The 22764-nt window shown below is 37.2% G+C and overlaps 1 protein-coding gene across 1 annotated transcript; it reads right to left on the bottom strand.

Moving 5' to 3' along the window:
- Positions 1-1883: 1883 nt before the first annotated feature.
- LOC126978112 (ATP-dependent RNA helicase abstrakt) lies at positions 1884-22342 on the bottom strand. Its single transcript, XM_050826846.1, has 12 exons — positions 21952-22342; positions 21246-21428; positions 18512-18679; positions 15413-15602; positions 14478-14614; positions 13576-13673; positions 9628-9791; positions 5820-6025; positions 4207-4323; positions 3607-3797; positions 3025-3133; positions 1884-2069 (listed from the first exon to the last, which is right to left on the bottom strand). Exons 1-12 carry the CDS (start codon positions 22151-22153, stop codon positions 1981-1983), a joined length of 1854 nt encoding a protein of 617 aa, XP_050682803.1. The 5' UTR covers positions 22154-22342; the 3' UTR covers positions 1884-1980.
- Between the last annotated feature and the right edge of the window lie 422 nt (positions 22343-22764).

Raw genomic sequence — 22764 nt, 5'->3', positions numbered from 1 at the left:
TGTAATAATTTTTAATAAACAAGTGCGTATATAAGTAGCTGAATTATCAAACTACAAAAACAAGTTTTAGGGCCTACCGGACGTAGACAGAGAGTGTTATTTTACTTATGTAGGTGTTTTTTCAGTAACACTGTCCACTTTACAGTATATCCCTTGCTAACTGCAGAAGAATAATTTTCTTCTTCTTCCATTATATAAGCCCCCAACAAAAAAGACATTCATAAATAATATAACACGCAATAAATAATTATTGTAAGCTTAAAACTTTTTGGCAGCTGTCGTTAGTAAAATTGTAAAATGGGACCCTCATTGTAAATATATTTCGCTTTTGTATTATTATGTCTGTATGTTTTTTATTATTTTATGTACAAATAATTGATTTCATCAATGTGGTTATACAGTCAAACCTGGGTAAGTGAGAAAACTCTATAAGTGAGAGTAATAGCTCGGACCCGTCATTTTAAGTTCCCAAAATCTCTATTAGCGAGACACAGAAACCTTTGTAAGAGAGAGTCGTTTTTCCCTCATGAACCTCCGTAAGTGAGACTGCTACTCATCTATTCCTCTATAAGCGACAGTCGAGCTTTATTTATTTATATTATTTAGGAGGAACAAATGATAAAATTTAACATCTGCTATTTTATGACTCATTCTTAACTTTCGTGGGACTTCCTACCATTGTTTTTGTATTGTTTCCTCGTCAATATTGTACCTATTATATTTCGTGGGACTAAATAACGTTGTTATTTTATCGCATTCTTTTCGAATGGACACGTGTGCCATCCTGTTTGCCGGACTTACTCAGTTCATCGCTAATCAATTGGGAAGAAAAGTTCTGTTCTGCATCAATCTTGTCAAAACGGAAAATTAAAGTACTGTCAATAAGTGATAAACTTAACCTTAAAATAGCGAATGCGTTTGACATTGAAATATCATTGGGTAAAAGGGGTAAGCCCTCCAATTTGACTTCTGTCAAAGTTTTATCAGTTTTCCTGTGGATTCATCCACAAACTGCAGTATGTTTCAGCATTATTTTAAGAATAAACAGATCTGGTGCATTCAAACAAGTGAATATATTGTCTATGGATTTAAATTCTCAGAGTGCGATTGAAAACAGTCGCAAATGCACTTGCGAGTGGTTCTTCGAAATTTATATCACTTGTGAGATAGATTCGTCGGTTTACCAACCATCAATTTTGATGGTTAAAAAATTCAAAACTCTTCAAGGTCAGGAACGAGTGAATCACATTCGGAGCGTAGGTCGTGAACGCACCTAGGTTTTCTAAATTCAAGACAATTATCATGAAACAGACTCGAATCTGAAGTGAAGAAATAATGAGAGGAATATATATATATACATACATATAATCACGTCTCTTTCCCGTAGGGGTAGGCAGAGAGCTTCGTCCACTTTCATTATTCGTTTCATACATGCTCTTCGGTTTAGGGTACTCTTGACCTGGCCTTTTTCAAGACGTCCCTGATTTGATCTCGAAACGTCCGCCTAGGTCTACCCCTTCCAACACTTTCATTCATACTGGCCTTATACACTTTTCTTCGTCAATCGTTCTTCATTCATTCTCTCGACATGTACAAATCATCTTAATCAGCATACCTTTCTTAGTTTTTGTCACAACATCTTCTTTCAGACCACAAGGTTTTATATTTACAACTTATTTACTTAAACTTTATTTATCATTTAAAAAAATACACTATTTCGTGTAGAACTTAAATTTAACCACCAACCAGTACACACTATAATAGCATATAGGTACTTGTATTACATTATATTAATTATAAAATTAAATTATCATATCTGCCGCTAGATGGCGGTAGATGTGTGAAATCTGCTCTATAAAACTTAGTGAAATAAAATACTGGTATAGTTTTACACATTTTTTAAAAGACTTTCTTTCTCTCAGATAAAATAACACCTATACACCTTATAATAAGTAATATATTCGAATGGTAACAATATATCTAGTAGTCCGCCGCGGTATTCGCCAGATAGTCCCTCCTGCCAATATTCGAAGCCTGCTTGTTTTGTACTGCCTCCAGTTTTGGACATTCTGCGAAAAATTAATCGTATTAAAAAATTGTTAAGTTTTGGCCAATAGAAGCACTTTTATAACAATGATTTATTAACAAAATCAGTTTACCGGTGGGAGGCTCCTTTGCACAGCATGCCGGCTAGATTATGGGGTACCACAACGGCGCCTATTTCTGCCGTGAAGCAGTAATGTGTAAGCATTACTGTGTTTCGGTCTGGAGGGCGCCGTAGCTAGTGAAATTACTGGGGCAAATGAGACTTAACATCTTATGTCTCAAGGTGACGAGCGGAGTAGAAGTACCACTTAGATTTTTTTTTTATATAAAAACGAGCAAACGGTCAACAAGTTTCATGGGATGGGGAGTGGTGAGGAAACCGCCTATGGACATCCGCAACAACAGCTGAGGGGAGAGTTAGGAGGTGAGAGTGAGATCTAACCCAATTATTGTGAAACTGAAGTGGCAGTGGGCAAAGCACAAAATTCAACGGACAGATGGCCGTTGGGACATTACCCTTCCCATGGACTTGCCAACCTTTCGGTCATCAAGATCTACATTCCATTTGCGCCAAGCCACTACGACTCCGACACCAATGGAGGGGCACTGATACCCAGTGAGCTCCATGGCCGTTGGGACAGTAATGTCCTCTAATTGCAACCACGTACCGGAAGACGCAGGGTTGGTAGGCCCTCACAAGATGGACCGACGATCTGGTCAAGATCACCGGAATACATTGGATGAGGGCAGCGCAGGACAGATCGTCATGGCGATATTTGGGGGAGGCCTTTTTCCAGCACTGGACGTCTTTTGGCTGATATGATGATGATGCTCTAAAGTCTAATCTAACCCTGAGTCGTATCGGTTCGGGAAACTGCAGCCGGTAATTTATAACACAAAGAGGCGGGTGGAATTTTGTCAGCAATTTATGAGGTTCAACAGTTTGCAACACTAAGGAAGTGTAGAGAAGATACATACCGGTAATCCGATGGCCCAGACCCCCGCAGTAGGAACAGCCCTGGCCATCTGCAGTGGGCGCAGTAGGGACCTCGGGTTCTCCTATCATCTCAAGCAGGAACGATGGTACCTGCAATTTATTTAATAAAATCACTGACCTATCTGGTATAAAGTCATACGCCCCACCCACATAGGTAAGGGTCATCTGGTTAAGTGATCACCGCCGCCCATATTTTCTTGTAACACCAGAGAAATCACAGGAGCGTTGCCGGCCTTTGTAAAAGTAATACTTGGAAACACCGCACAAAAAAGCTCATTCCACAGCTTTGTAGTACATGGAAGAAAGTTCCTTGAAAACCGCACTGGAGAGGAACGCCACACATCCAGATGGTGGAAATGATAACCTTATTTGTGGCGTGTCTTATCAAGGTTTCAAGTCAAATAGCTCTTCGGAACACTCGCTGTAAAAAAATGCGTTAGAAAGGCACAAAAAAATGTTCTACTCAACGGCAAATTTTTCGAGCTGATAATGAAGGACACCAGACCTGAGACTTGAGCAATACTAAGCTTAGAGTACGAAAGAACATCATCAAGAAGTCATACCTTCTGGCCAGCCTCTCGCAGCAGATGAGCCAGATCTCTGAGCACGCTATCGTCCTGTTGTCTTCCAAGGAGCGTGGTTGCCACGCCCATACCCCCTGCTCGACCTGTCCTTCCAATCCTATGCACGTAGTTCTCTATATCTTCTGGCATGTCGTAGTTAATTACGTGCTGTATATTCTGAAAGTCGAGCCCTGTTGATAATAGATAATAGTACATTATGCTAACCCGACAGACATTGTTCTGTAGATAATAAAAAAATACTGTTTTAAATAGTGATTTGCCAATAATATTTCAAAACATCAAGACTTATTTCGTAAACAATGCTCCCTGTTGTTATAATGAAATTGTTTCACAGTGTAACTGCCAAACCGTGTGTCACTAATTAATTCTCTAACAGAAATTATGACCATACAAAACAAACATTGGAAATAAAACTAATTACGGGTCCCAAATCGAAATAAAAACTATCCTATCTCTGTAGTTGAACTAAACTGCACTCCATGAAGTAATCCCCATTAAAATCCGTTCATTAGTTTAGGAGTCCATCACGGACAAACAACGTGACAACGTGACGTTTATACTTTACTAATGATTGAATACCTTTGCTGGCCACGTCAGTTGCGACGAGAACGTCCTTCTCTCCCTTTCTGAACGCCTCCACAGCACGAGATCTCTCCTCCTGGTCTTTCCCACCATGAATAGCAACTGCTTCTACACCTGAGAGAACAATTCTTTTTAAGAAAAAGAAGCTCAGGTCGCCTCGTGATTTCTTTTTATGATACTTTAGTTGGCCTTTTTTCTCTTTGAATACAAGTGGACCTTTTTTTGTATTTAAAACATTTAAAAAAATAGGGAAATAAAAAACCGTCAGTTTAGTCTACACAAGTAATTAGAGCCCGAGGTTGAAATACTGGCCACTGTAACATTTTTGACATTTTCTAGCATTTTACAAATTCGGAAAGCGCAAAAAACATAACTGTTGAACAAAACACGATAATTAAAGAAGTTTAATTTTAATATGAAACATTGACATTAGTTAAACAATTAAAAGACTTTTAAATGTAAAGAGCATAAAACAATTGTGTTTCATATTTATTAGAACCTTGGGGTGTCCCTATACTGAATGGTATCCGAAAATAACTCTGGCATTAACAGAAACCTTCTGAATAATATTATTTAAATATGAAATCAGAAAACCAAAATCAGCGTTCTTAATATGCATTAATAACATAGATTCCTGACCAGAGTTGTATGATAAAAACAATCAAAAGCTTTTTGTAAATCCAAGAAAATTCCAATTTTTCTCTGAGATTTCTGTCAGACTTCAAAGTATCAAAGTAAGTCAAACTTGTATAGCTTACAAGCAAATATTTATAAAGTACTAGCTGACCCGACAGACGTTGTTCTGTATATAATAAATAAAATAATGTTTTTATATGAAATTGTCAATAATATATCATAACATCAAAAATTACTTCGTAAAATATGCACCCTGCTGTCGTGATGAAATTGTTTCACAGCAGAACTGTCAAACCGTGCGTCAATAAATTATCTAATAGAAATTATATATGGACACATCAAAGGAAAATTATATTTGTTGTTTTCATTTAATTTAGCAGCATTTTCCTATTTATTAACCTTTTAAACCTTCTCTGGACTTCCACAAATAATTCAAGACCAAAATTAGCCAAATCGGTCCAGCCGTTCTCGAGTTTTAGCGAGACTAACGAACAGCAACTCATTTTTATATATATAGATAGGTAGGGGTTTCACTAGTTTTATCTTGTATTAGTCTCTGAAGATATACTATAATTTACTCTACGGCATCTGATGTTCATGTCTACCGTTCACATATTTCCTCACCCTTTATAAATTAAGGACAACGAATTTTCCAAATTTTATCTAAAGGTGTTTTCATCAAAAGCTTTTTATAACTCCCAGCAAATTCCAACTGCAATCCTATATTTGTCTGACGCATCAACTATAGCTAGGAAAGCAGGCATTTATAAATTAGAGGTAGGAACTCCACTAGCATTTTCCTGAAACTACAACATAATATAACAACAGTGAGGAATAGACTAATTTTCTAATTTTATTTCGTTAGCTCCTTGAGTACATTATAGTTAAAGAGCCAACTCTAAGTTTAAAAACAAGCATTTATAAAAGGATGTCTCTTAAAGAACAACATAGAACAAGAGCTAAGTCTAAAATACCTTTCAGCAGGAGATACTCGTGTATAGCGTCCACATGTTGCTTTCTCTCAGCGAAAACTAGTACAGGAGGTGGCGTTTTTTGTAGACAATGCAATAAATGGACAGTTCTCGCTTCAGCTTTGACAAGTTCGAGCTCCTGGCGTACGTTGAGAGACGCAGCTCCAGCTCGTCCCACGTTCACAGTAACTGGCTTTACTAAAGCGGACCTGGTCAGAAATAGTTTTAGTTCGAGGGTAGTTTTAAAAAATATCAAGTCGAATACTCTGTATAGAATGCATCTCTGTCGCACTAAGTGCTTCTTTACGTTGCCTGGCGTAGAAAGAATAGGACATACGAGGGTACCGTACGCTGCGTACGGGTCACCTTGTGTTAAGTGATCACCGCCCCCCACATTCTCTTGCAACACCAGAGGAACCACAGGAGCATTGCCAGCCTAATAAAAAAAGTGAATCGTCCCGGAAACACCGCACATTCATTCACTCTTTCAACAGCTTGGTCGTACGTGGAAGGAAGTTCCTTGAAAACCGCACTGTGGAGGAACGCCACACATCCAGATGGTGGGGATGATATCGAAATTTGTTGCGTGTAGTTCTAAGATGGAATACGGCAGCAGGAACCAGGTGAAACTTTCTTAAATTAAAAGTCAAAGTCAAACAAACTTTATTCAATTAGGCTTAAGCCTTAAACAAAGCGCTTTCGAATCGTCCCTACAAATATTACATTTAAATTATTGAATCTACCATATGTGCGGAAAAAGTAGAGCTCGTGAGAAGAACATACAAGAAACTCAACGACCACTCTTTTCAATCAAATAGAGTATTTTACAATATTTGTTATATACATAACAAATTAGTCTGTAAGGTGCTGCATCCAATATATGAATCGTGTTTTAATAATATCCAATAATTTCATAAAAAATTAATAAAAAATAAACTGCTAATATAAATTATCATATATTGGATGCATCAACTTTTAGAGCGTCATATTTAGATCGGGAGAGGTGCCTCGGAATATCCCCGTAGTTTGCATTAACGAACAACCTGTCAAGATAATGGACAGCTTCAAGTACCTTGGCCACATTGTTTCGTCCTGTCGCAAGGGCTCTTTGTGTGGTGGGCAATATGATTGCGAGAAAGTTTAACCGTTACGCCTGACGTGAGAATTACTCTCTTTAAGTCATTCTGCCAGTAGTTTTACACGTGTCAGCTTTGGACTAATTATTCTAAGAAGTCGCATGATGGCATACGAGTCGCCTACAATAACATTTTTAGATTCCTCATGGGCCTGAAACATTGCTGTAGCGCTTCAGAAATGTACGCGAAGGCTAGGATTGTTTCGTTTAATTCTATCCAGCGTAAAAGAATTGCATCGTTCATGTCCAGGGTTGAGACGTGTAATACCGGCATTATCAGAAGTCAGTCTGACAGGCTGATGCTTTCAGCAATGTATCGACGCTGGGTAAATATTGCAACCTAGTTTCTATTTGTAATTGGAACGAAGTTCCTTAAGGCAGGCTTGGAGGAGATAGGGATTTTGCTGCGGGACCGAACTGATAAAAACGTGATATTAAAACCGTAAAAAAAAGTCCGTGGAATAAAACCGTTAAATGAGACGTGCGCAGGCGCGACAGTCGTTTCTATTTCTATGTTGTCAAACAAAAATAAAGAGACATATTTTGTTATTTTAATTGATAATTTGGATTACGACTTTTTTTTTATTTTACGTAATTTATTATTTCCTAAAATACTGAATTTACTAAATACTTTCGTGTAGTTAAATAAAAACTAATCTGCAAAATTTAAGAGAAATCAAGAAAACCTACATAAAATTGAACACGATTTTTTTTTACAAATTGTGTCGATTCTACATTAGCCGAAGTAACTTCGTTCCTACCAGGTGTCCCACGACACCACATATTTTTTTATATTTTTGACTTTATTTTAATTACATATATTATACTGTGTCTGTACTATGGATCAATAAAGTCTGTCTTCCTGAAAATATGTCTGAAATAAAGTACAGGCTGGACCAAAAGTCCGTTTATAATTGAAATGATGATTTAAAAAAACTAATTACAGTAGATCAAAACTGTTTATTGTTTTCGATAGTAAACAAAAGGGGAATTTATTTCTTAAAAATCACATCATCCATATGCAATCCTTCATTATTCTGGCATTGCTACAATCTAGAGTGGAAATTTTCGATGACAGCTTTACATGTTTCTGTTGAGATGTTTGGATTTCTGTGCGAATACGATCCTTAAATTCGTCAAGAGTTACTGGGTTGGTTGGCTGGAATGCAGGGGTTTTTGATCACCATGACATAGTGTCCCTCCAATAACGACAATTTTGTCTATTAACATGCCCATTTAGGTGGAAGTGTGCCTTGTTGAGAAAAAAATGTTTGTAAAACTGGTGAATCGCTCTACCATTTCGTTCGCAAACTGCAACCTAGTGGCATGGTCCTGAGGCCTTAATTCCTGCACCATTTGGATTTTTATAGGAATGTAGACTTAAATCTTTCTTGAGAATGCGGTTTAATATATCATTATCTTGGCACGTTAAGGACAGCAGACCGCTTTCGAGTTGATAGTCCAGGTTGGTCACGAACAGACGATTTTACTCGCTCCACGTTTTCGGGGTCCCTCGACGTTCTAGGCCGGCCAGATCGAGGTAAATCCATTGTTGAACCCGTCTTCTCAAACTTGAGCACCCATTATTTAATTAACACACCTGATGGAGCTTGATTTTTGTGTCGTATCTTGTAATGATTGCAAAACTTTCGTTGAGCTAAGGTCGCAGAATCGTTGTTTCGATAGTACTCGCGTACACAAAATGCACGTTGACTACCGCTAAACGACGCCATGGTACTAAATTCCCATTGGCCGCTCTTGCAATGCGTAACCCCTCCACCCCCCTCCGCCGCCGCTGCTAGACGCGGCAACCGATTCAAATGTAAACGGACTTTTGGTCCACCCTGTATTATTATTATTATTGTTTGTGTAAGGATGCTTTGTGAACATAATGGTAGTGATTACTGTCATAATTGAGGCTATCAGCGCAAAAGTAGTGTAACCCCAGATTACTTATTATAAGATAACTATCTGACCCGGCAAACGTTGTTTTGCCATATAAAGTATAATTCACGCGATAGTTTTATAAGTAATAAAATATTGCCTATATTATAGCCTGTACATCATTTTGTTCTATTGTCAATAGTTTTTGCAGCGCACGCAAAAATAGGTTTTCGATTTTACACCTTGTGTTACAAAATAGCAATTTTATTACGGATCACTAATTTTGAAAAAAAAACATAGCCTATAGCCTTCCTCGATAAATGGACTACCCAACACTGAAAGAATCATTCAAATCGGACCTGTAGACCCAGAGATTAGCGCGTTCAAACAAACAAACAAACAAACACTGCAGCTTTATAATATTAGTATAGATTTGTAGAATAATGAAAATTGATGGAATTTCAACCACTGAATTTTCAACCATTCTACATTGTTATTGTCAAGCGAAATTTTTCGGTTTGTTATATTTTTTTCCCAGTGATTTAGCGGTAAAAAAAATCCCTACCTGTCATTCTTATTATTTTAAATGGTTGTTTTTTGCGAGCCGTTTTGATTACATCGAGCCAGTTCTCTGGAATGTATATTTCATTGAAAAATTTTTTATTCTTCTCTATTTGGCCAAAATCTTGTTCGCAGTAATTGCATCCAACAAATACATTGATTTGCCAAGGTCGCTCTGGCGCCACAAGCAACACACAAATTGTATCCATAAATAGTATTTCATGGTCTCACCTCGCGAAATTTTGGATCTTTCTCGGCATTGTCGCGCTAAACAGCAGCGTCTGACGCTGCCCGGTAAAGTATGAGAATATCGTTCGCACGTCCTCCTCGAACCCCATGTCTATCATACGGTCAGCCTCATCCATGCAAAGATACCGGCACACATTGAGACGTACCTGGAACATTGACGTAAAGTAAACAAACAGACTCACAATCACGCTTAAGGCAGATTTTCGTTCAGTTGTTGCGACCGCGCTTTGTTTACAACGCCACGCAACGACAATGTGTTCAGTGAAAAACTGTCCAAATAACAACATATCCAAATGAGTCGCATTTCAGGTAATTACCACTTTAAATTAACAAAATTGTGTAACTTGGTGTTTTAAATCGATTTGCTAAATAATTACATTTCAATTGCTAAAACAAAATGTCTAATAATCAATCATCAATCAAAAATCTAATAGTATACAATAGACTATTAACATTACTGCCACGAAATAATTTGAATGTTGTTAATTTGAACGAATGTTTAATGTTATGTATAGTAATATATATATATATATATATATTAGCGAGCCTGCCTACTAAGCTAGAGTTCCCGGGTTCGAATCCCGGTAGGTGCAAGCATTTATATGATGAATATGGATGTTTGTTTACGAGTCATGGATGTTTAAATGTATTTATGTATGTTTATATGAATTTATGTATGTTTAAGTAAGTATATTGCATTAAATATATCATTGTCTTGTAACCCATAACATAGGCTATATATGCTTAACTTGGGGCAAGATAATATGTGTAAAAAGTGTGTCAATATTATTATTATTATCTGTATATAAGCTAAAGTATAGGTATATACAACGTCGCTCGGACATTTTTAACGACCTTTTAATAGGCGATTGGGAGTATAGTATTTTATAAAAAGGCATAAAAGGCATTTATTTTCTCAAAATTGATTCCTTTAGAATTCTTTTTGATGTCATTTCTTATACTACTAGATACTACTACCGCTTCGGAAACAAATGGCGCTCTGAGAGAGAAGAAGCGGCGCAAGAAACTCTCCCAGCATTCTTTTTTTTTGCGCTCTTTTCAATAAAAATATACAATATTGTACAGTTGCTATAAAATAATCACAATCTAGTCCCAGGCTGTCCGATCATTTAGATATTCAGCAGTGGAGTAATAGGATTTACGACAGAGCCATTTTTTTATAAAACATTTAAATTTATTTATAGACAATGCCTGAACAGTGGCTGGGACTTTATTGTAGAAGTGTATACATTTACCCTTAAAGCTATTATGTATCTTATGAAGCCTACTAGAATTAGTTACAAGCAATCCCTTATTTCTAGTGTTATAATAATGAAAATCACTATTAAGAGCAAAAAGGTGACGATTTTTGTGAACATATATTAAATTTTCATAAATGTACTGACAATAAACAGTCATAATATTTATTTCTTTAAATTTTTCTTTGAGAGACTGTCTATAACCAAGCTGATATATAGCACGAACAGCTCTCTTTTGCAGAGCAAACACTATATCAATGTCAGCAGCATGACCCCATAGTAATATACCGTACGTCATGATGCTGTGAAAATAACTAAAGTACACTAATCTAGCGGTCGCAACATTCGTGTACTCTCTAAAATAGTATGTCATTACAGGTCCCGAATCAATATTTATAGCTGTGATCAAATATGTAGTAGATACAGATATGCATACTTATGCATTAACACAGCACACCAATGACGTTCTATATATTATATTGACATATCAGTCGCGTTCTGATAACGGAACGGCAAAAGTGTGCTTAACGACAATGTAAGCACACTTTTCTCTTTAGTCGTGTGTCAGCTGAGTGTCAATCAACAAGCCTAAGTGTGCTATAAAAAAAGTTTAAATAATCCGACTAATATGCGACTAAAAAAAAAGATGGTGTGAGTTATTTTATTTATATAAGATTGATGTGTAAAATGCGGAAGTAATTTAATAAAAGGAATATTTTTTCCCCAGTCCCCAGACAAGACCCGCTTGTCAGAATGGGACAATCGGGTTCTAAATTCAAAATACGCAGCTGAAACTGAAGTAGTGTTTACATTGCTGCCCATTGACCGATAATATTTTAAACAACTGAGTAAACGCAGAAACAGACATAGCTGTCGAAGGTTATTATGGTGTCATTTGTGGCGTGTGCCATATTTCAGCTTTGATTTTGTATGAGGTGCATTGTCTATATGTATAGAACGACATTGCAGAAGGAATATAAAGTAAGAAATTTCAGTTATGTATAGAAATACAATATTATCGATATGTCATAAGAAACAATTCATCAAGTGATTTCATATCTTAATTGTCTATGGTTGACTCCTAAACTAATGAACGGATTTAAGTGGGGATTACTTCATGGAGTGCAGTTTAGTCCAACTTGAGAGATAGGATACTTTTTATTTCGATTTGGGACCCATAATTATTTTTATTTCCAATATTTGTTTTGTATGGACATATTTTCTGTGAGAGAATTTATTGACGCACGGTTTGACAGTTCTGCTGTGAAACAATTTCATTATAACAACAGGGAGCATTTTTTTACGAAATAATTCTTTATGTTTTGAAATAATGTTGGCAAATTCCTATAAAACAGTATTTTTTTATTATCTACAGAACAACGTCTGTAGGGTCAGCTAGTTGTACTATAAATAAAAAAAATTGAATCAATATTGACTTTTTTCAACAATTTGTTATATTTTTAAAGTGATAACCCTCACTTCTATGATTAAGACACACAACATGAGAGTTGAACAAAGCAGCATACAAGATTTTATGACGATACGTCACTCGTACGGTTAGTTCAGTTGGTTAGAGCAATGGCACGGAACGCCAGAGGTCGTGGGTTCGAGTCCCGCATCGTTCATAAAATTTTGTTTTCAAATTTTATTTACTTACTAGCTGACCCAGCAAACGTTGTATTATCGATATTAAAATCGCTATACAAAAGTATCTGTTGATCGTAGATGGGTGTATTTTTTAATGCTTACTCATAATTTATTTTATTTAAAATTAAAATAAAATAAAATAACAAAAAAATTAAAAAAAAGATTTGGCGTGGACCACCCTTAACATTTAGGGGGATGAAAAATAGATGTTGTCCGATTCTCAGACCTACCCAATATGCACTCAAAATTTCATGAGAATCGGTCAAGCCGTTCCGAAGGAGTTTAACTACAAATACCGCGACATGAGAATTTTATATATTAGATTTCATTTAGGAATCATATGACAAACATTAGCAAATAAATAAATTTGTCGTCTTATTCTGTCGACCCCTGTTGGTCTACCTTGAAAACTTTGGGTACTTATAACCCTTTCTTTTTCGTTTTATGTTCGTGCTATATATCAGCTAGGTTATAGACAGTCTCTCAAAGAAAAATTTAAAGATATAAATATTATGACTGTTCATTGTCAGTATATTTATGAAAATTTAATATACGTCCCCAAAAATCGTCACCTTTTTGCTCTTAATAGTGATTTTCATTATTATAACACTAGAAATAAGGGATTGTTTGTAACTAATTCTAGTAGGCTTCATAAGATACATAATAGCTTTAAGGGTAAATGTATACACTTTTATAATAAACTCCCAGCCACTGTTCAGGCATTATCTAAATATAAATTTAAATGTTTTATAAAAAAATGGCTCTGTCGTAAATCCTATTACTCCACAGTGACCGGACAGCCTGGGACTAGATTATGATTAATATTGTACATTTTTATTGAATATAGCGCAAAAAAATTAATGCTGGGAGAGTTTCTTGCGCCGCTCCTTCTCTCTCAGAGCGCCATTTGTTTCCGAAGCGGTATTAGTATCTAGTATAGTAGAAATGACATCAAAAAGAATTCTAAAGGAATCAATTTTGAGAAAATAAATGCCTTTTTAAGCCATTTTTTTATCATAAATACCATTTTCTTATCAAGCATGTCCATAAGGCGTCCCGGCGTCGCCACCATGATGTGAACCCCGCGCTGCACTGTCTCCATACACTCCGACACAGCAACACCTGTATAAACATAAACGTTTATAAAAAACACATCCTGATGAAAGAGTCGTAGATAATAATTAAACCAGTGGGAGGCTCCATTGCACAGGATGCCCACTAGATTATGGGTACCACAACGGCGCCTATTTCTGGCGTGAAGCAGTACTGCAGTAATGTGTAAATATTACTGTGTATCACCTTATGTCTCAAGGTGAGAAAAAATTTGGGGTTTTTCAAGAAGCCTGAGCGGCACTTCATTATAATGGGCAGGGCGTATCAAATACCATCAGCTGAACGTCCTGCTCGTCTCATCCCTTATTTTCATTAAAAAAAAATTATACCTATAAATAGAACCTTGCTGCTAGACAACCGATGAAAACAGGCCAGGTTAATTACTTTAGTGTGCGTGACAAGCTACGTCTTACACTCGCGATTTGTATGACTCTTTGTGTTAGTGTGCGTGCATTGCTCGAAATAAAGGCTAATTCACAACCTCAATTTTTTATGAAAATAAAGGACGAGACGCGCAGGACGTTCAGCGGATGGTAATTGATACGCCCTGTCCATAACAATGCAGTGCCGCTCAGAATTGTTGAAAAATCCCCAAAAACTCTTAGCGGCACTACAACTGCTCTCGTCACCTTGATACATAATATGTTAAGTATCATTTGCCCAATAATTTCACTAGCTACGGCGCCCTTCAGACCGAAACACAATAATGCTTACACATTACTGCTTCACGGCAGAAATAGGCGCCGTTGTGGTACCCATACTGTAGCCGGCATCCTGTGCAAAGGAGCCTCCCACTGTTATAAGAATACTGACCACCAATTGCTAAGCAGCTCCTGATCTCCGGGAAGCCGGTCATCTTCATGTGTTTTATAAAGTGCAGTATGATGTCGTGCGTTTGTTTGGCGAGTTCACGTGACGGGCAAATAATTAACCCATAGGGGCCTTCATTCCTGTAAACATTTAACAAAACTGGTAAAGATCAACAATGGCACACACCATCGTTCAAGACATAACAGTATAATCTCTTATCTAAACCCATGCTTTAAATCCTCTATTAAAGATTCTAAATTTATATAATAGCTTATTGCCAACATTAAAACACCCAATGTGCTTGTAACCATTACATCATCCAAACGAGTGTTGTTATGAAATTCAGTACAACATTACAACACTCGTTTGGATGATGTAATTGTAATGACTGGCTTTTTTATTGTTAGCAGTAAGCTAACTGTTTCAGAATCTCTTATAGAGGATTCATATTATGGCGGTAGATAAAGTATTGTATGCAACTGTTGATAATTAGGTATTAAAACACTCATGTGATACTATTATCAACATTCGTGTTTTACTACCCCTTATTAGACAACAGTTGCATAAATAACTATTTAAATACTTTTGTAAAAGTTTTGCTTTGGCAGAAAGCAATAAAGTTGTCAACCGAGGTTAGCGGGCACGAGGGGGTACTGAACGGTCATTTATAGATTATAATAATAATATTTTATCATATAATATTTGACTCACTTTCACATATTATATATAAACAAACTTAATTTAATATAATGTGTATTACTTGTATACCTTCCGGTTTAGAAAATAATAAACAAGTAAATAAGTTGTTTACGCAACAGCTATTTATGATATACTCGACTTTAACTTGTGAGATATAAGGTCGAGACTCCCTTACGTAGACGTTCGCAACAATAAATATGCTTAAACAAAATATTGGACGTCTCTGGGTTGTCACTCACTTTATGAAAGGCATCTGGACTTCCTGTTCCAAGCACATCATGATAAGTGGCAATGCGAACACCAGGGTCTTGCCGGAGCCAGTGAAGGCAATTCCAATCATGTCTCTGCCGCTCAGCACAGCTGGGATCCCCTGGACTTGGATTGGTGTCGGCTTCTTGATACCCTTCTCCTCCAATCCTCGCAGAACACCTGGAAATTGAATGTTCTTTGCGTGCGGATAATCCGAGTCGTATAGCGAGCGCTTGCTTTCATGCCATCTTACAAAATAATGTAACATATTATTTTTAATATACTTTTGTAAGAGCAACTTATTGAAGTGAAAACTTCAATAGCCGCGTTGGGCACTTTTTGGTAGGGTTCTTATGGGTTCGCGTCACCGACATGCTCGTAATTGGCGCCCGCGATATAAATAATATATATATATATATATAGTTAGACTCTTTTTGAATGGGTGAAATCTCGTGAGTTCGCGTCACCGAAATGCTTATAGCAGTACATCTGTAGCTATACAGCTGACGTATTGTGCAACATTAGTGCTGTGTATATCTTATAAGTGAAATTGAGTGGATTTAGTAAATAGTTGAATATGTATATAGTATATACTGTGCATTGTTGAAATTGCATTTTTGTTATATTATAATTAATAATTGAATTGTTTTTAAACATTATGAAATTAAACTTTTAACTAAAGTTCTAAGTTCTCCCTTCTATCGGCTGTGTCTACAACTGCCAATTCTTTTTAATTGCATGGCGGCAAACTGTTATGTTAATTGATAGAATACACCGAAATTTACGTGACCAAAGTCGCGGGCGCTCGCTACTATTATAGTAAATTCGCAATCGTGTCAAATTGATGTATGACGGTAATTATTTTATTGAGCCACAACCTGAGAGTTCAACAGCACATACCTACCAATACCGATTTACGAACCATCCTCACTAGAACCATTGGCTCAGTTTGAGAGCGCTCGGACGGAACTCAAGAGGTCGCGGACTCGAGTCTCGCAACATTCATAAATTTTGGTTACAAATTTAATTTAATTAATCCCAGAACTGAGTGAGTTATTAATGGGTTAAATCGGTTTATACCTATTTGGTTCCTAGTTTTACCGTTAAGGGGTGTTTTAAAACCTTCATTAAGGGATTGACTCTGAGAGAGTAAAATTGAGAGTATCCCCGAAATTGTACACCGTACCGTCGTCACGTGGGGTAAAGGTCTGTTCCTCTCCGGGGCGCAAGTGAGTGGCGACTAAGGGCTTTTCGAAGTGGGAGAGTCACGCTGCCTGCCCATGACGACAGCACGAACGGGCCAGTCTCGTCCTGATTACTTAATCGTGGTACTTACGTGGTACTTACCACGCTCGCACAGAAAACCGGCGTACAGAAGGGGCCTGGGATCTTTAGGTTACGTATAGGTAAAGGTCGAGGATCGGAGTCTATCCCCTCGTATCTATCACAATACGGTATTAATCCTGAAAGGATTTTTTCAAAGGGGGTGATGTCATGCTGGGGGGAGATGTCATGATGGAGTGAGGGAGGCCATACGAACCCCGAGTTGTTGAAAGATAAATATTTGGTAAGCAAAGTTTTAATCTGTCAAATGACACATCAATAAGGTAGGTAGGAAAAAACAGTTCTAAGCTGAATAAAATGAACATTACTAATTATGTTAAGAAACCAAAAAGTTGTAATGGTTTTGCTAAGTATAGAACAAAAGCGAATCTCTTAAAAAGAAAACTTAAACATGAACGGCTTTACAAATAAACTTGGTATAAAGTTATAACTGATGATTAGACACCGGATTATATGCTACAAAAAATTCCCAAAATATGCATGCAAATATGAAAGTAAAATAACTAAAATATGCACGAAAATCCATGAAAAGGCTCAAAATATGCATACAATTAAACATGAAAAAATAAATAGTCATATTTTTATTTTATTTTATAAAGGCTTGTACTGACAATCGTATTTGTGAAAGAAACTATTACAAGATATACCTACTTAGGTAACAATGAAATTTAAGATTTACCTTTAAAAATATGTACTACTAAGTACTGTTCTAAATGTTCTGTAGACAAATTGTGTATCGTGATCGCGATTGTGTATCGATATTGTGATCGCTTAGTAAATTCTTGTAAGCAGAAAAGGAGCGTTCTACGTCAACTGAGATTACTGGGCAGAATTTATCTGAGTGCAATGTTTGGGCGTACTATGAAAAGCGTCGAACGATGGGCGAGATCGAGCGTATATTTACGCATTACGCATAATAATATTTTTTTTTTTCTAAAATATGCAACTACCGCTGAAAAGGTACTAAATATTCAAAAGCATATGCAATATGCATTTGCATATAATCCGGTCTCTACTGATGAAATAACAAAGAAAATGCGAAATGTTTACAATATCGTTGACAACACTGTCAATACAATGATAATTCTGAAGTTTTCCGAATGACAAGCTGCCTTGCAAATAAACGCGGGAAACGTTATACGTCCGAACAAACCATTCGTAAGCAAAATGTCTATTTGTAAACATTTTTATACTCTTAGTTTATGCTTAGTTATAACTCTATGCCAATTTTATTTGTAAGGCCGGAATAGTTTAAGTTTTCTTCATCATATCAGCATAAAGACGTCCACTGCTGGACAAAGGCCTCCCCTAAATATCTCCATGACGATGGGTCCTGCTCTGCCCTCCAGCTATCTCCATATTCCAGCCATCTTGACCAGATGGTCCCCATTTGAGGACTTTACTGCCCATCATCTTTCCGCTGACCTTTTTTTTTCGAGAGGAGGCAAATACATTTAAGTATTGAAGAATGTCCGGCTCGGGTGTAAACACCCACTACAGACTTAAAACCTCCTCTGTGCTGATAGCCCTAAAGGCTATTACAGCGAAGCTGGGCGGGGCCTTGGAGGCCGAAAATGCAGCTAACAGGCGCGTGGCGTCTCGAACTCTAGGTTTTTTGTTCCGTTGACCTGTGCCCTGCCCACTGCCACTCCCGTTTTGCAATCATGTCGGTGACGAGTACCACTTCTAATTTATTTTCGATTTTGAAGCCTTGATCACATGGTTGGATTGAAATAATTCCATACCTTTAGGGAACTTCATGTGTTGGAATGTCTGTATCGGTGGTGGAACATCATCCCCTTCCACAAGGATCATCAACTTGTTTCTGACCATTTCGTGCCTTTCCTCTGGCAGCTCCAGGATACACCGAGGAGGCCTCCATGATGTTTTAATTGGCTCAAAGTACTGGATACCTGTGGATTATTAAGAATGGATTGTAATACAAAATTTATCTATACATCAAAAAAAAAAAAAAAGGAAACAGGCAGAGATATACAGGCCAAGTCGGTGAAGCATGCATGCCAAATCTTAGCAATATATTGCATACTAAATATAAACTCATTATGCATCGAGTTATTAGCCTAAACAGACACGACATCCGAATTATGTTCGGCACCCTAACGGGTCACACATCACTGAACAAACACCTATTTACAATCGGCGTTACGGACAGTCCTAGGTGCAGGTGCTGTCTAACCGAAGATGAAACGGTCACTCATGTAATCCTGGAATGTGCTGGGGTGGCCAACCAACGGTCAAAAACCAATATAGGGTTGCTCCAGGAAGTCTGGGAACACCCCAGGAGTGTTCTGAACTTCTGGAAGGAGCTGGGCTGATTGGAATGACCGGCCAACACTGCACGCAAAATGGACCCAAATAAGCGGTCTAATTGCGGAATCAGGAGCCCTTTACCAATTACCAAATTACACTCATTATCAAAACAGATTCAATACATGCAAAACTATTAAAAAATTAGTTAAAATTCCATATTGCTTGGTTGTAACAATTTGTTAAATCAAGTCTTGAAGTTAATATGAACTTAAAGACAGTGTTTAGCTTTACAAAAACTATTAATTAGTGAAATTATTGACGCTCATTCATAGCTGTCGATAATGAAGATTGTTGATGGGAATGCAAAATCGCTTGAAACTTTGTCACAATAAAGTCTATCCCCCTTATTCATAATAGTCTGCTAACTTAAAGCATTGCTAATTCGCACTCTGTCTTCTTCTATTGACCTAAGTCATAATGAGAAAAAACACTCCACAGCGGCTGTTTTAAGTTAGCGGACCATTATGAATAAGGGGGTATATGTATATAAATACACTGGACTTTGTTTCATTACAAATACCAATTACATAAATTATTTATTAATATGGCTTTACTCACGTTTTTGTCAGTGTTGGTACCAACTAGTTTCACACCAATAGTGACACAGTGTGAGTGATATCGTGCTCGTCATCATCATCAACGGCGCACCCCACGCCCCGCGTCCTGTCAAGCCGCGCACTAGGAGCCCGAGTCTGCAGTAACAGGTGGGACGTCATCGCGAACCCACCACACTCACCCCTGATGAAGAACCTCCATTCGGTCCAAAACTAGTCGGTACCAACACCGACAAAAACTTGAGTAAAGCCGTATTAATAAATAATTTAATAAGGACTCACGAAAGTTGTAATAATTTAACCAATTACCGAGTTTAGTTTTATTTAACAGCCGCTGTATAACATCACAGGTCAACACTCACTCCTTTATTTCCATATTTAGTGGTTGTGCTCGTCCATTTCGACACAACACATGACTTTCTTATATTTAAATTAAACATTTCAAACAATCGACAAAGAGACCTACAGACAAGGGACATAGCGGTTCGTTGGGAAATGATGCAGCGGATGAGTTTGCAAGGCCGGCATCGGCAAATATAGTGACTGGTCCATTGCCACTTCTGCCACTGCCCTTCAGAAAATTCGGCTCATGGATACGCTCTCTCACCAACGACCTACACAACACCCTATGGATGAATGTCTCAAGCTGTAGACAGTCGAAGGAGGCGATACCTGCACTATCACCGAAACTGACACGTAGACTTATCAGCCTCAACAGACATGACATCCGTATAATGGTGGGCACCCTAACGGGTCACACATCACTAAACACCTTTTCATAATCGGCGTAACGGACAGTCCTAAGGGCAGAGGCTGTCTGGCCGCAGACGAAACGGTCGCTCACGTAATCCTGGAATGTGCGGGGGTGGCCAACCAACGGGCAAAAACCTGAACCAATACGAGGTTGCTCCAAGAAATCTGCGAACACCCCAGGAATGTTCTGAACTTCTGGAAGGAGCTGGGCTGGTTGGAGTAACTGGCCATTACTGCACGCAAAATGGACCCATGCTAGTGGTTTAATTGCGGAAACAGGAGCCCCTATACCATACCATACATACCGAGACCTTCAGACCGAAATGTGTATGGCAGTTTAACAAAAAAGGTACAAGGACTCATGGGCTATTTCATCAACTTGATGTTTACTTTGATGTGCACCTAGGTTGAAGCCTGTATAACCCCAGTGCTGGTTGGTAAGTTTTACCTTTGAATTCAAGTTAATGTGTGTCAAATATATGGTCATATTAATTCACATGTGAAAACAATAAATAATTCACATTAGTTAAACAACAGTTGGACGTAGTTCCTGTAAAACATTCCAAGCCACAAACATCACATTTTATGGAATTCGTGTTTGAAGTTTAATAAATATTAGTGTATTCCACAAATGTGGGTTGGGCTTCTAAGTCATAATGTCATTTAAAGAGTGACCATAGGGCTGCCACTTTTTGTCAGTCTGTTAATATAAATCATCTGACCAGTTTTGTGTTCTTAACAAACTAACTTAATTTCAACATGAGTGTGGTTTGGAACGTTTTTCTGGAATTACCTCCAGTTAACTACTACAATACTCCAACATTAAATAATTTCACAACACCTTTAGCTAACTCGGCAACACCCATCAAAGCCTTGCTTTGAGCAACACTCTCTAGAATATGCTCTTCTTCTTTTGCCTGTCTTTCAGCTGCAGACAGTGCCCGTGCCTCTGCAATCCTTTTTAGCTCACTATGCTGGTCTAGGAGTGAGACATTGTAGCGACGGCCCCACTCTTCTTGAGAACCTAAAAATAAACACCTTTTTTAGCAATAAATTTTTGAAGTAAAACTTTTTTAGGTGTGACTTGGGGGTAACACAGAATATTTTTCTGACGGAAGTAACGTTAGTACTTCCGACAGAAAAAAGTCAATTAAAACAATTTTGTCTATGAGCTTTCAGATAAGCTAAAAAAGTATATATATATATATATATATACATATATATATGTGTATCTGTTACTTATTCCTAAAGTTAATTGTAATTAGTTTTACTTCAATCACGCATTAAGATTACATGCACTCACTTTATCTATTTGAATCTCACAAGTCACAGATGTGTTCAAGATTTTAACAGTATATAGTAGAGATCCAAGTTGTTTTTATTTACTGTGGGATGATTTATTTAAGGACTATTTTACTTATTTGGTTCTTTATAGAGAAATTCTATTGATGTGTATACTTTTTGTTCTTTTTGTTGAGTTAATTTCACTGTTTGTTCTATTTATTCTCTCACTGTTAATCAATTATTACTGTAAAACATTTACTAACCTTCGTCATCAGGATCATTGTCACTCGAACTCTTTGTTTCAGCTGCAACCTCGTTTGCTACCTGACCTAACCGGCCTAGTTTCAGGAGTTTATCTTTTATACGCTCTTTTATAGGAACGTACGGTGTGTAGTTATCAATATCTTCTTCTGATTCCGAGTCCTTCTCATCGCGTCTGTATCGCTTCTTAGGTGGATCAGACATTGTATTTACAAATATTTATTTGATTATGTTAAAAAATGTTATTGTTTACAATTACACCTTTAAACAATTATGAATTTTCCTCATGGTTAAGAAGGTATATTTACTGAAAAAATTACAATTCGTTGATTAATTATAGATTTTCAAATAATTATATAAATAAACAAGTAGAGAATATTGCTTTTCGCATTATTGTTATGACATTTGACAGTCGACTTTTAGTTTTTTTGGAGTTTATGGCATGGTATCTAGCTTATGGATATCCCACAATAACATTTTTTTGACATTTACTTTTTACGACAAATAATGGCTAATTTTCGAAGGAATTTTAACCAATACAGCTGTATCCTTGTCTTATTAAATACCTTTAATACATTGTTGATTTAATATAGATCTGTATGGCCCTTTACAGCATATGATTTAAATGAATAATTTCGAAGATATTTCACATTTAAAAATTGCGGGACGTAGCGTTTGCGGCGGTTCCAGCTGGCTGGGTCGGCGGGAGCGTGCTTATAAATAGCGCCTTGGAGGCTGCGGTTCTCCCTATAGCACTTTGAATTAAGCAGCGATCGGATGCGTTTATTATCGGAGCTCTCTAGAGAGGAAAATAA

This window comes from Leptidea sinapis, chromosome 2, assembly GCF_905404315.1.
Source record: "Leptidea sinapis chromosome 2, ilLepSina1.1, whole genome shotgun sequence".
NCBI lineage: Eukaryota > Metazoa > Arthropoda > Insecta > Lepidoptera > Pieridae > Leptidea > Leptidea sinapis.
This window is presented reverse-complemented; position numbering and strand designations above follow the sequence as displayed.

Coding starts and splice junctions, on each gene's coding strand:
- LOC126978112 (XM_050826846.1), bottom strand. CDS start 22,153: ATGTCTGATCCACCTAAGAAGCGATACAGACGCGATGAGAAGGACTCG. Junction 9,792..13,575: donor ACATGCTTGATAAGAAAATG/GTATTTATGATA, acceptor TCAATGTTCCAG/GTACGTCTCAATGTGTGCCG. Junction 4,324..5,819: donor CGAGTATCTCCTGCTGAAAG/GTATTTTAGACT, acceptor TTGTTCTCTCAG/GTGTAGAAGCAGTTGCTATT.